This window comes from Cucurbita moschata, unplaced genomic scaffold (genome assembly GCF_002738365.1).
Source record: "Cucurbita moschata cultivar Rifu unplaced genomic scaffold, Cmos_1.0 Cmo_Scf00028, whole genome shotgun sequence".
Lineage (NCBI taxonomy): Eukaryota > Viridiplantae > Streptophyta > Magnoliopsida > Cucurbitales > Cucurbitaceae > Cucurbita > Cucurbita moschata.
In genome coordinates, this window is record NW_019268544.1 from 372917 (window position 1) to 384713 (window position 11797).

The following is an 11797-nucleotide window of genomic DNA, read 5'->3' on the forward strand; positions in this document are numbered from 1 at the left end:
ATCAGAGATGGGGCAGCTAAATCTATGGATAAAGCTGAGGCATCTTGAAGATTGAGTACAGTAAGATAAAAGGGACTGCACGTAAGACTATGGCTGCAACAGTAACAGAGAGGGAACCAACTTTTTCAGAATCAAAATAGTAATAATAATAATGAATTAATTAAACATGAAAAATATTCCCTTTACTCATCATGGTTCTTGGAGATTTCTTTTTAAGCCAAACAAACAGACCGCAGCTAAATCCATTGTTATTGTTATTGTTATTGTCCTTGTCCTTGTCCATACCCATAATTGTTCAAACTTTTCATCTTTTTCTCTTCATTTTCAGCTTCATCAAAACCAAACAAAACCAAACAAAACCAAACCCCCTTTGGTTTTCCTCTTTTTGTTTGTGAGCTTTGCTGATCATGTCTGAACAAAGCTCTCAACTTTATCATCTTCCTCATAACCCTAACCCTAACCCTAACCCTAACCCTAAAAAGAAGAGAAATTTTCCAGGAAAACCAGGTTTGTTCTTGATCTTAACATTTTCAGCTGATTTACTTCAAAATTCTCAATACCCATTTCAAAAAATTGGTTTCTTATTGAAAAAAATATGAGATTTTGACAAATGGGTGTGTTTGATTCTCAATACCCACTTCAAAAAATTGTTTTTTTTTGAAAAAAAGATGAGATTTTGACAAATGGGTGTGTTTGATTCTCAATACCCACTTCAAAAAATTGTTTTTTTGAAAAAAGATGAGATTTTAACAAATGGGTTTGTTTGATTCTCAATACCCATTTCAAAAAATTTGTTTTTTTTTTTTTAAAAAAAGATGAGATTTTAACAAATGGGTGTGTTTGATTCTCAATACCCACTTCAAAAAATTGTTTTTTTTTGAAAAAAATATGAGATTTTAACAAATGGGTGTGTTTGATTCTCAATACCCATTTCAAAAAGTTTGTTATTTTAAAAAAAAAGGATGGGATTTTGACCAATGGGTGTGTTTGATTATACAGATCCAGATGCCGAGGTGATTGCTTTATCGCCGAACGCTCTAATGGCGACGAACCGATTCATATGTGAGATATGCAACAAAGGGTTTCAAAGGGATCAGAACTTGCAGCTTCATAGAAGAGGGCACAATCTGCCATGGAAGCTTAGGCAGAGAAGCAACAAAGAGGTGAAGAAGAAGGTTTATATTTGCCCAGAGAAGTCTTGTGTTCATCATGATCCAGCTAGAGCACTTGGAGACCTGACTGGAATCAAGAAGCATTTTAGTAGAAAACATGGTGAGAAGAAATGGAAATGTGAGAAATGTTCTAAGAAATATGCTGTTCAATCTGATTGGAAGGCTCATTCTAAAACTTGTGGAACTCGAGAGTATAAATGTGACTGTGGAACACTCTTTTCCAGGTTTGGTGTTCGTTTTTATTAGTATGATCACGTTACTTACTTTTTGTTTTTAGAACTAATCGAGACGTACTTTATTAGTATAAGTAGTATGTTTCGTGTCACAGGTTGGATTCTTTGTTCAGAGAAATCTTTCTCGGCTCCGTAATTAGTTGGATGTTCAAATACTTATACCTATATCTACATTAATATTTCCATGTAACAGTCCAAATCCACTGTTAGCAGATATTGTCTACTTTAGCCTATTATCTATCACCGTCAGTCTCACGATTTTAAAACGCGTTTGTTTGGGAAAGGTTTCCACACCCTCAATAAGAATGCCTTGTTCGTCAGCCTCATGGTTTTAAAATGCGTCTGTTAGATAGAGGTTTTCACGCCCTTTTGAGAATGCTTTGTTCCTTTCTCCAATCTATGTAGAATCTCACAATCCACCCACTTGGAGGCCCAGCATCCTTACTGGCACACTACCCAGTATCTAACTCTGATACCATTTGTTATGGCCCAAGCCCACCTCTAGCAGGTATTGTCGGCTTTAGCCCATTGCCTATTGTTGTCAATCTCACGGGTTTAAAACGTGTTTGTTAGGGAGAAGTTTCCACACCCTTATAAGGAGTGTTTTATTCCACTATCCAACCGGTGTGAGATCTCACAATCCACTTCTTTGGAGCCCAGTGTCTTTGTTATCACACCGCTCGGTGTCTGTCTCTGATACCATTTGTAATAGCTCAAGCCCACCGCTAACAAATATTATCCGTCTTGCTCGTTACCTATCATCATCAGTCTCACGATTTTAAAATATACCTGTTAGGGAGAGATTTCCAAACACTTGTAAGAAATACTTTGTTCTCCTCTCGAGATGTGGGATCTCACATCGTCTTTGGTGAAACCCTTTGGCATGCATTTTCTTTTAACACATGCAACCTGAATTTGTGTTAATTTAATGCCATTTTTAAAGGCATTTATTGATCTTTTAGTTCAAAATTTATGATGTCCTACTAATTTACTAGAAATAAGCAATGAACATTGTCTTACTCTCTCTCTCTTTTGATAGGAAAGACAGCTTCATAACCCACAGAGCATTCTGCGACGCTCTAGCAGACGAAAGCAGGCTAATCTCATCGGTAGCAGCAAATTCAACCCCAAATTTCATTGCCAATTCACTCAACGAATCTCTCTTCAATTCCCAAGGCGGAATCTTTGTCCAATCAGACCATAATAACTTCCCCATCAACAACACCTTCCCTTTCCCCCAAATTCCACCCTCTAATCTCTTCCAAATCTCCAACCGAATTCTGGGTTTGAATAAAAACTCTTCAAAAACAGCTGTGAACCTCTCGTCGTTTTGCTCGAGCGGTAGCGTTGGTGGAGGAAAGTTGATTATGCCGATGTCGGCTACGGCATTGCTGCTGAAGGCAGCGCATTTCGGGTCTACGAAAAGTAATCCGTCGTACTCCGGGAATAGTGTGGGAGTTATGAGTTCGTCTTCGAGTTCGTTTGATCAGAGCAAAGGGGAGTTGCAGCGAATAGGCTCCCATGGCGGAAGTGGGAGCGGGTTGAGGGATTTTTTGGGTACGAGGGAGAGAGAAGGGAGTGGGAATATGGAGTTGGTTTCGTTAATGGAGATGTCGAAATTTGGGAGCTCTATGAGCTCGGAGATGGGGTTGAGCAAGTTCATTGGGAATGCTCGGGGATGAGGAAAAAGTGTGAGATGTTCATTTGTCATGATGTGGTCGATGATGTGGTCGAGAAGCAAGGTCAAATGTTAATATATAATAATATATAATAAAGTTTTGAGACGATCGTTAGTAGAAATTAAAAATGAGTATAGCTAAGTGAAGTAAAACGTGTAAGTTTACGTCAATTGTTCGTCTTCGACGTGATGTCACGATCCAAAATTGAACCATTCATTTTCTTTGCTCCCATGGTCTCCTCTAGTTCTCGAAAGCAAGTAGTTAATGTCTCGGAACGGTTTGCCTCCATTTAGAAATGAAAATGATGTACTTATAGAAAACAAGGTAGTACACGTCACAACTTCACTAAGAAGACAATAGGTTGTGACATTCACATGTTGACATACAAGGCAACGACCCTCAAATGACATCCATCTGGCCATGTGAGAGTCAAGACAGATAAGTGTCATGATGCGACTGAGGAGACAATGCATCATCCAACACACTAAGAAGAGTGTGCATTAAAGCTGAGTTGAGGCATAAGTAAGGTTGGAGAGAAAGAGGCAACACGAGTGTCGAAGACAAGCTTGGAGAGTGCTAGGTAGGCCCTGACCATAAACTCAGAGTCAAGGTTTTGATATGAGGTTTGACATGATGCTCTATAGTTAAGTCCGTCTATATGAAAGATGAAAGATCATCAAATTTGGTGTTAACCTCCACGGAGTCATATGACCGCTCGACAAAATGACATCTAGTCTAGAAAGATTTGAAATGTCTCAAAATGGACGATAGGATGAGCCATGGTGTCAACTCTCCACCATCCATGGATCCTGTAGTTGAAGTGAGCTACCTCATGATACATATGTATGTCATGGTATGGGTGAGCATTATGGAATGAGCGTCTCGAAAGATAGTATCGGACGACACGTGTGTGCCAATATTTCGCTTCAACTCATGTGTCAAAGTTTGGTATATGCATTTGCTATCCGGTACGAAGTCCATAAATGACATAGCATGGATACAAAAGGATTCCTGTCCCGATGAGAATCTAGATGGATGAATGTTTAGAATGTCCCAATGAAATGAGAGACACATGGGTCAGTTCCACTAGACATGTTCGAGCAAGCTAAGATGGCCGAGCTGTCTCGAGATATGAAATAACATCACAATGCATGAGTTGTATTCTTGGAAACCAAAATGATGATTGAGATGCGATGTTGCACATGAGAAATTTTGGGCTAGAGTAGAAGCAAGGTCAAGCCGAATGACTTGACCTAGTGTAGAGACAAATCGACTAAAGATGCACAATTAGTTGTGTTCGACCGTTCGACCGTTCGACCGTGACACTACCCAAGATTGGTTATTAACAGCCCAACCAAGATTGGTTCAAGCCCATGTATTGGGCCAATAGAAAAAAACGGGCCGCAATCACACGTGGATAGAAACTCATCATGACGTGGCGGATTCCAATAGGCTCGCTTTTCTGTTGGGCTTTCCACGAAGCATAAAATGATGGAATTTCCTACTCGACCGGTTGTTAAAATTATTATCTACGTGTAATCCATCTATTGGATATAATACGTGGAACGACTCGTTTAATAACAATTTTATTTAAAATTTAATTCATCTAAATCTAGTTGCGAACTTTTTATTTTACACATTTATTCTGTTCGTGAAACTTTGAACGTGAAGAAACAATGCTAAGATTTTCGATTCCGCTGTCCGCCATGGATGCTTCAGCTTGGAGAGGATTAGCGTTTGCAGCGTTTCTTCTCAACTTTGTTCTAGTCTGTCAGCTTCTTCTCCTTCAGCCTTTGGTTTCGGCTTCAGGTCCGTTAGTTTACTCTCTGATCTATTCGTCTTATCTTCGCTGGAAAAATTTAACTAGAATGAGTTTCTAATTTTGCAGTTCGGTTTGTTTATCTACGATTAGATACCTAGATCTAGTTTTGTAATGTGCGATATTTCATTTGATTTTCTATTTGTTCACGTGTTAAGAATTTACTATGTTGATGAGTCTGATGCCAAAATTTGGAGCTCTTATGATTATTGAAGCAAGTTTTATTCATTGAAAATGTGATTTGGCTTATAGTTTCCGTTGGCTTACGTATTTTATGTTCCCACATTTGTTGGTCCGACCAGGATCAGCATTGATTTTTGGTATTTATTGTTGTAGGTCTCTTTATGCCACTATTTAATTGTTCTACTTCTGTTTTCAATTTGGTTGTTTATTCCAGCACTTTCATAAATTTAAAAATATTTGGAACGAAATTTAAATACACACTGTCTTTTCATGGTGTAAATTATGGATTTGGAACCTGAGGAGTACCGATGGTTAAAGCCATCTGAAGGTAAACACCATGGATATTACATCCTTTTTGTAAATTTCAATCATCAATCATCAATGGAATTGTCTCTTGTCAAATAAAAAAAAAAAAAGAATTTCTCTCTTTGTTAATAAGTATACATGATCGCCAGAACTCATCTTTAACCTGTGCATGTGGAACTTTTCTAAGAAAGCAAAAGAGTGCTCCCTAAGGGTGCAGAATTTGGTACCTGCATAAGCCAGCAGATGCAAGGCTTTCCCCAAGCAATTTGAACCTGCCCTCTTCTCTGTTTTCTTATTCTTCTGTTTTCCCCTCTCCTCTTTTTTTCTTCCATCTGGGGTTTGCATTTCTTGTTTTTATTATCAGTTGCATCATGTAGTTGATTGGCTTATATCTCCAGATGGAAAGTTGGGTGACTCCGCTGAGTTGTTTGAGAAAGTTTCCCGAAATGTAAAGGTGAAGCGTTACAGTGAGGCACTTGATGATCTTAATGCTGCTATCGAGGCAGACCCCAAACTTTCAGAAGCATACTTCCATCGTGGTTCAATTCTTCGTCAGTTATGCAGGTTTTCCCCCTCTTGCTAATTTATTGAAATTCATTGCAAATTATAGCATCAAATTGAGAGAAACAGTAAAATTTTGGCATTGCAAATTATTCTCTGTCAGAATATTTAGGATTAGAAATTTGGAATTGCCTCTGATCTGGAAATAGGCTTTGATTTGACATCTTCATGTTGCCTGTTTATGCTGAGGTAGATGACTGCCTCCCTTATTTTCTTCCATCTCTTCTTCCTATTGGTTATAAACCTTGGTTGTGGTAAAAAATTCCTCGTATATATATATATATATCTATCAAGTAAGGAATACATCTCTATTCGTATGAGACCTTTTGGGGAAGCCCAAAGTAAAGTCACGAGAGCTTATGCTCAAAGTGGACAATATCATACCATTGTGGAGATCCGTGATTCCTAATATGGTATCAGAGTCATGCCCTTAATTTAGCCATGTCAATAAAATCCTCAAGTATCGAACAAAGAAATTGCTAGTGAAGGTGTAGTCAAAAGTGACTTATGTGTCGAATGAAGGGTATACTTTGTTTGAGGGCTCCAGAGAAAGGAGTCGAGCCTCGATTAAGGGGAGACTCTATGGTGTACTTTGTTCGAGGGGAGGATTGTTGAGAGGGAGTCCCACATTGGCTAATTTAGGGAATGATCATGGGTTTATAAGGAATACATGTCCATTGGTATGAGGCCTTTTTGGGAAGTCCAAAGCAAAGCCATGAGAGCTTATGCTCAAAGTGGACAATATCATGCCATTGTAGAGATCCGTGATTTCTAACAATATATATACATATAAACATATACTAGAATGGAAAATATTATGACTGAGAATTGGAAGGACTTGTAGTGTAAGTGTAATAGCTCGAGGCTACTGCTAGCAGATATTGTTCGCTTTAGCCTGTTATGTATCGTTGTCAGCCTCATTGTTTAAAAATGCGTCTGTTAGGGAGAGGTTTCTACACTCTTATAAAAAATGTTTTGTTCCCCTCTCCAACTGATATGAGATCTCACAGTCCACTCCCCTTGGGGCCCAGCATCCTCATTGACACATTGCTCGGTGCCTCGCTCTGATACCAACTATAATAGCCCAAGGACACCGTTAGCACATATTGTCTACTTTAGCCCATTATGTATTGTCGTCATCCTCACAGTTTAAAAATGCCTCTATTAGAGAGAGGTTTTCACACTCTTATAAGGAATGCTTTGTTTCCCCCTCGAACCGATGTGGGATCTCACAGAGAGTAATGAGACATAGTTTGTGTATGTGTTTTTAGTGTGTTACACGTTTTTTATACTTTTTAGAAAATAAATGGTTAAATTACAAGTTTGGTACCTAAACCCTGAAAATAAATGGTTAAATTACAAGTTTAGTACCTAAACTTTTAGGGTTGTGTGTATTTGATTCCTAAACTCTTAAAAATGTCGAATAGGGTCCTTAAACTTTCAAGGTCTCTAATAAGTTTTCAAATTTGTGTCCAATAAGTTTTCAATTTTTTTTCAATTTTGTGTTTAGTAGGTCATTGACTTATTTGATTTTTTTTATAAAACTAATGAGCTTATTAGACACAATTAAAAGTTTAGGGTTTTATTAGACAAAATTAATTTAAATCTAATAGCCTTATTAATTTTTTAAAAAGTTGAATATTTCAGGGATCTATTAGACATAAAATTGAAAGTAAAGAGACTCATTAGACATTTTAAAGTTTAGGGACCTTTTTGTTAGGCACAATTGAACCTTTTTGTTAGGCACAATTAAAAGTTTAAGGACTTATTCAACACTTTATCAAGTTCCATTTAAAAGTTTAGACTAAACTTTTAATTTAGCACACATAAATTGATATTTACATGTGCTAAGGTAAAAAATTGTTACAAATAATACAGAGGATAAGGAGGCGCATCTTCTTGAGGGAAAATGAAAATAAATTACACCAAAGGATGTTTTTAACACTTAAATACAATGGACCGAAAGGAAAGGAAATATCAAAATTTAGAGTTTACTTTTCAGACTACTCGCTAAAAAAACAAATCAATCCGAAGTATCTTCAGCAATCTCACTTTTGGTTCTGAAATTAGTTGACCTCTTTCCAACCAACATCCAGCTACAGAGTTGAAGCTTCACGACTCCAAAACATCATTTTCTTTTCTTAACCTTGGCTCATGATATCCTAAGAAAACATAGAGTACATCTTCCTAGAGAAGGTTAAACGTACTAAAAACAAAAATCACATTTGAGATGGAGAACATTGTGAAGGACATTTAAACTATTGTGGCATGTAGAAAACCTTGCTCTCACTCTCTACCTTCCATTCTGATTGGATAATTATATGATTCAGGAACTTTTTGGCTGATGTAGATATGATGAATCCAAGAAGAACTACAAAAAGTATTTGGAGTTAAAACCTGGAAATTCAGCTGGTGAAACGGAGCTTTCTCAATTGCTTCAGGCTCAGAGTGCTTTAGAAACGGCTCTTAAGCTTTTTGATACAGGAGATCACACAAAATCATTGGAATTCTTGGATAAAGTTGTACTTGTTTTCTCTCCAGCATGCTCTGAGGTGATATCATCTTTTATCCAATTAGACTTCTTACCTCTTTTAATATTCTCTTGAATTTCTACTTATCGTGCACTTTAATTTGATGTAGGCCAAAATCCTGAAAATAAAATTATTGTTGGCAACCAAGGACTATTCTGCTGCCATCTCTGAGACTGTATATATTCTTAAAGAAGATGAAAGCAATCTAGATGCATTATTACTTCGTGGCCGTGCCTACTACTATTTGGCAGATCATGACGTTGCCTTGAGGTTGATTTGACAGTGCATATTGTTGAAAACATTACTTCTTATAACATGAACAAACTTTTATACTTGAACAATTTTTCCAGGCATTTTCAGAAGGGTCTTCGCCTAGATCCAGAACATGGTGAACTGAAGAAAGCATATTTTGGATTGAAGAATCTGCTCAAGAAGTCCAAGAGTGTAAGCCCAAGCAAAATGATGAAATCTTTTAGTTCCTATTTTCTTGGGTGTTCTATTTGAAATTTCTTTAGACCCCTTTATTTGGTCTCCGTACAGTAGAAAGTCACATTATTCAGGATAGAAATAAAAAAAAATTATAATTGAAATAAATCTACTCTTCTTGGATGTGCAATTTTAAAATAAATAATTCCTTTTGTCGTGTATTTGTGATTAATGTAACCTTAGATGCTTTAGTTATCGATTCTAGTACTAAACATAAGGTGTAACCTATGGATTAAGTCAAGCCTATTTCACTAGAAAAAATAGGTAGCAAAAGAAGCACTACACCTAGGGATCAACAACGGAAAAACTTTGTTATAAATTATCCATTTTCTTTATCGGGATTCGAATTTAGAAAAATGGTTGGGACAACAAATATCCATCTCGTTTGTATTTGGATACTTGTATAACCATCAAAGACTATTGAAGTGACTAATTGCCGGAAACTTAGAGGCATTGAGAACAAAAAAAAATTGTTAGAGTTGCCCTTTCTTATCCAATAACAACATGATTGATGTTTAGAAAAGATCTTTTACAGAAAGGTTGGCTAGAGATTTTTTTGTAAAAGCACTAGTCTCATCCATTCATAACGAAAGTATTTCAATCTTTTTTTATTTCATGTACTATTCTCGTCTCATTATGTGCATCACATAAAGGAGCGGTATGAGATGAGAATCTCATGTACAGTTATGGAATGAAGATTCTTGAATTTGATAGTGCTATTTATCTTGTGCTTCATTTTAGTTTTTATACTTTGTTGACAGGCAGAAGATAATGTCAGCAAGGGTAAGCTGCGGTTAGCAGTGGAGGAATACAAAGCTGCCCTTGCATTAGACCCCAATCATCTCGCACACAATGCACATCTTCATCTTGGCTTATGCAAGGTACTGGTGAAGCTCAGTCGTGGAAAGGATGCTCTTACGAGTTGCAATGAAGCACTAAACATTGATGGAAACCTTATTGAAGCTTTGGTTCAGGTTTGCTGTAGTTTTTGGCCCTCATCTCTCTGGCTCTTCCATTTAGTATTGGATCCTTTCTGCTTATCACTGCTTTTCCATATCTGGAGCCATTTTATCTTAATGCGATAGCTCCTCTGATTCACCTTTGGCATGCTGAGCTGTTATGTTGGGCTATGATTACCATCTTCTTCCTTGCATCCAAGATCTATAATTTTTGTGCATTTTTAGAAATCCAAACTGCAACCTATGTCTCATCCTAACTTCCTTTCAATTCATTTTCTTGTGAATGTCCTGGCAATCGCCTTAATCAACCAAACATAATGAGCGTGTTGAAATTTTGTTAATGGTCTCAAGTCCTTAATGCTGGGAATTGTCTTTTCCAGAGAGGTGAAGCAAAGCTTTTAACAGAGGACTGGGAGGGTGCTGTTGAAGATCTTAAGACTGCGGCTCAAAGTTCACCACAGGTTAGTTGCAGTTTTTTTGTTATATACTTGGAACCCCTTTCCTTTGCTTCTTTGGTTTGGTTCTGCATGTTTTTAGGCTCTTTTTTTTATTTTGGCTCATGCCTGTTGTATATCCTCTAAGTGTTGTAATTTTGTTGAAGAAACATCCTCTAAGTATGGTTATTCGGGTGACCGTCTTAGTTATCGATTAGTGTAATTGCGATGTTAATTTATGTTACAAGTACAGATAATTAATTACTATATTTTTTAAAGGAAAGGTTTTAAGATTTAATTTATACCAATTTATTCATATAAAAAAATCATTGTAAGATGGAATAAAATTAGGACATTTATCGCGGGTTTTGCACTGTTATCGGTCATCATCAATTAATGGGATCAATGATGATTGCAGGATATGAATATTAGACAGTCACTGATGAGGGCTGAAAAGGCTTTGAAGATGAGCAAACGAAAGGACTGGTATAAAGTTTTGGGGGTCTCAAAAACTGCTTCTGTCGCTGAGATTAAACGTGCCTATAAGAAGCTGGCTTTGCAATGGCACCCTGACAAAAATGTTGAAAATAGAGAAGAAGCAGAAGCCATGTTCCGAGATGTCGCTGCTGCTTATGAGGTCTGACTTGAAAAATATCTACTTACTATTTTTTGGCAATGGTTTTACATCTTTCTGGTTTTAACTACTCGAACGTATAATGATTTCTTGTGCTGTGAAAAGTTGGACACGATGTGGTATGGATAACACATGGTTGAGTGGTTATGTCTTGCAGGTCCTCGGCAATGATGAAAAGCGTTCAAGATTTGATAGAGGGGAAGACATTGAAGACATGGGCATGGGTGGTGGAGGTGGTTTCAACCCTTTTGGTGGCGGCGGACAGCAGTTTACCTTTACTTTTGACGGTGGATTTGGTGGTGGAGCAGGAGGTGGCTATCCTGGTGGGTTTGAATTCCATTTCTGATTTCAGCAAAAACATCGATTCCTCTTTTCTCTGATATTTTTATGATGATTAGAAAACATTGGCTATAAAAGGGAGGGGGGATCGAAATATTTATTTTCTGAAAAGTAGAAATACCTTAGGGGTTAGAGTTACATAATAGAGCCTTTTTAGTTTACAGAATTGCTCATTGAGCAAGATTTTGCAATGCGGAACTTTATTAATTAAGGAAGAAAATGTTGAGATTATCTCAGAGAAACACTATTATGGCCTTTTCTGATATTCATGTTACTCTAGAAAGCTTTTGAGAAGTCAGTTAAGGATAAGATCTCTTTTCTGGTCTAGCTTTTTTTGGAACATTCAACGGAAACTGACCAGTGTTGCTGTTTCCGGCCTGAGTACGAAGTGGGTTGCTGACGGTTTGAAATTGGGACATGGAAATGAAAGTAGGGAGGGCATGGAACTGAAGCAACTGAAC

General features: G+C 37.3%; 2 protein-coding genes across 2 annotated transcripts; both read left to right on the forward strand.

Moving 5' to 3' along the window:
• Positions 1 to 241: 241 nt before the first annotated feature.
• LOC111463149 (protein indeterminate-domain 9-like) lies at positions 242 to 3190 on the forward strand. The gene is made up of 3 exons (XM_023106984.1): positions 242 to 507; positions 1000 to 1396; positions 2445 to 3190. The coding sequence occupies exons 1-3, from the start codon at positions 408 to 410 to the stop codon at positions 3085 to 3087; spliced, it is 1140 nt and encodes a 379-aa protein (XP_022962752.1). The 5' UTR covers positions 242 to 407; the 3' UTR covers positions 3088 to 3190.
• A 1521-nt stretch (positions 3191 to 4711) lies between these two features.
• Positions 4712 to 11580, forward strand: LOC111463528 (dnaJ protein P58IPK homolog). Its single transcript, XM_023107496.1, has 9 exons — positions 4712 to 4893; positions 5791 to 5956; positions 8304 to 8505; positions 8594 to 8754; positions 8835 to 8928; positions 9732 to 9944; positions 10310 to 10390; positions 10782 to 11000; positions 11155 to 11580. Exons 1-9 carry the CDS (start codon positions 4761 to 4763, stop codon positions 11341 to 11343), a joined length of 1458 nt encoding a protein of 485 aa, XP_022963264.1. The 5' UTR covers positions 4712 to 4760; the 3' UTR covers positions 11344 to 11580.
• The last annotated feature ends 217 nt before the right edge of the window (positions 11581 to 11797 follow it).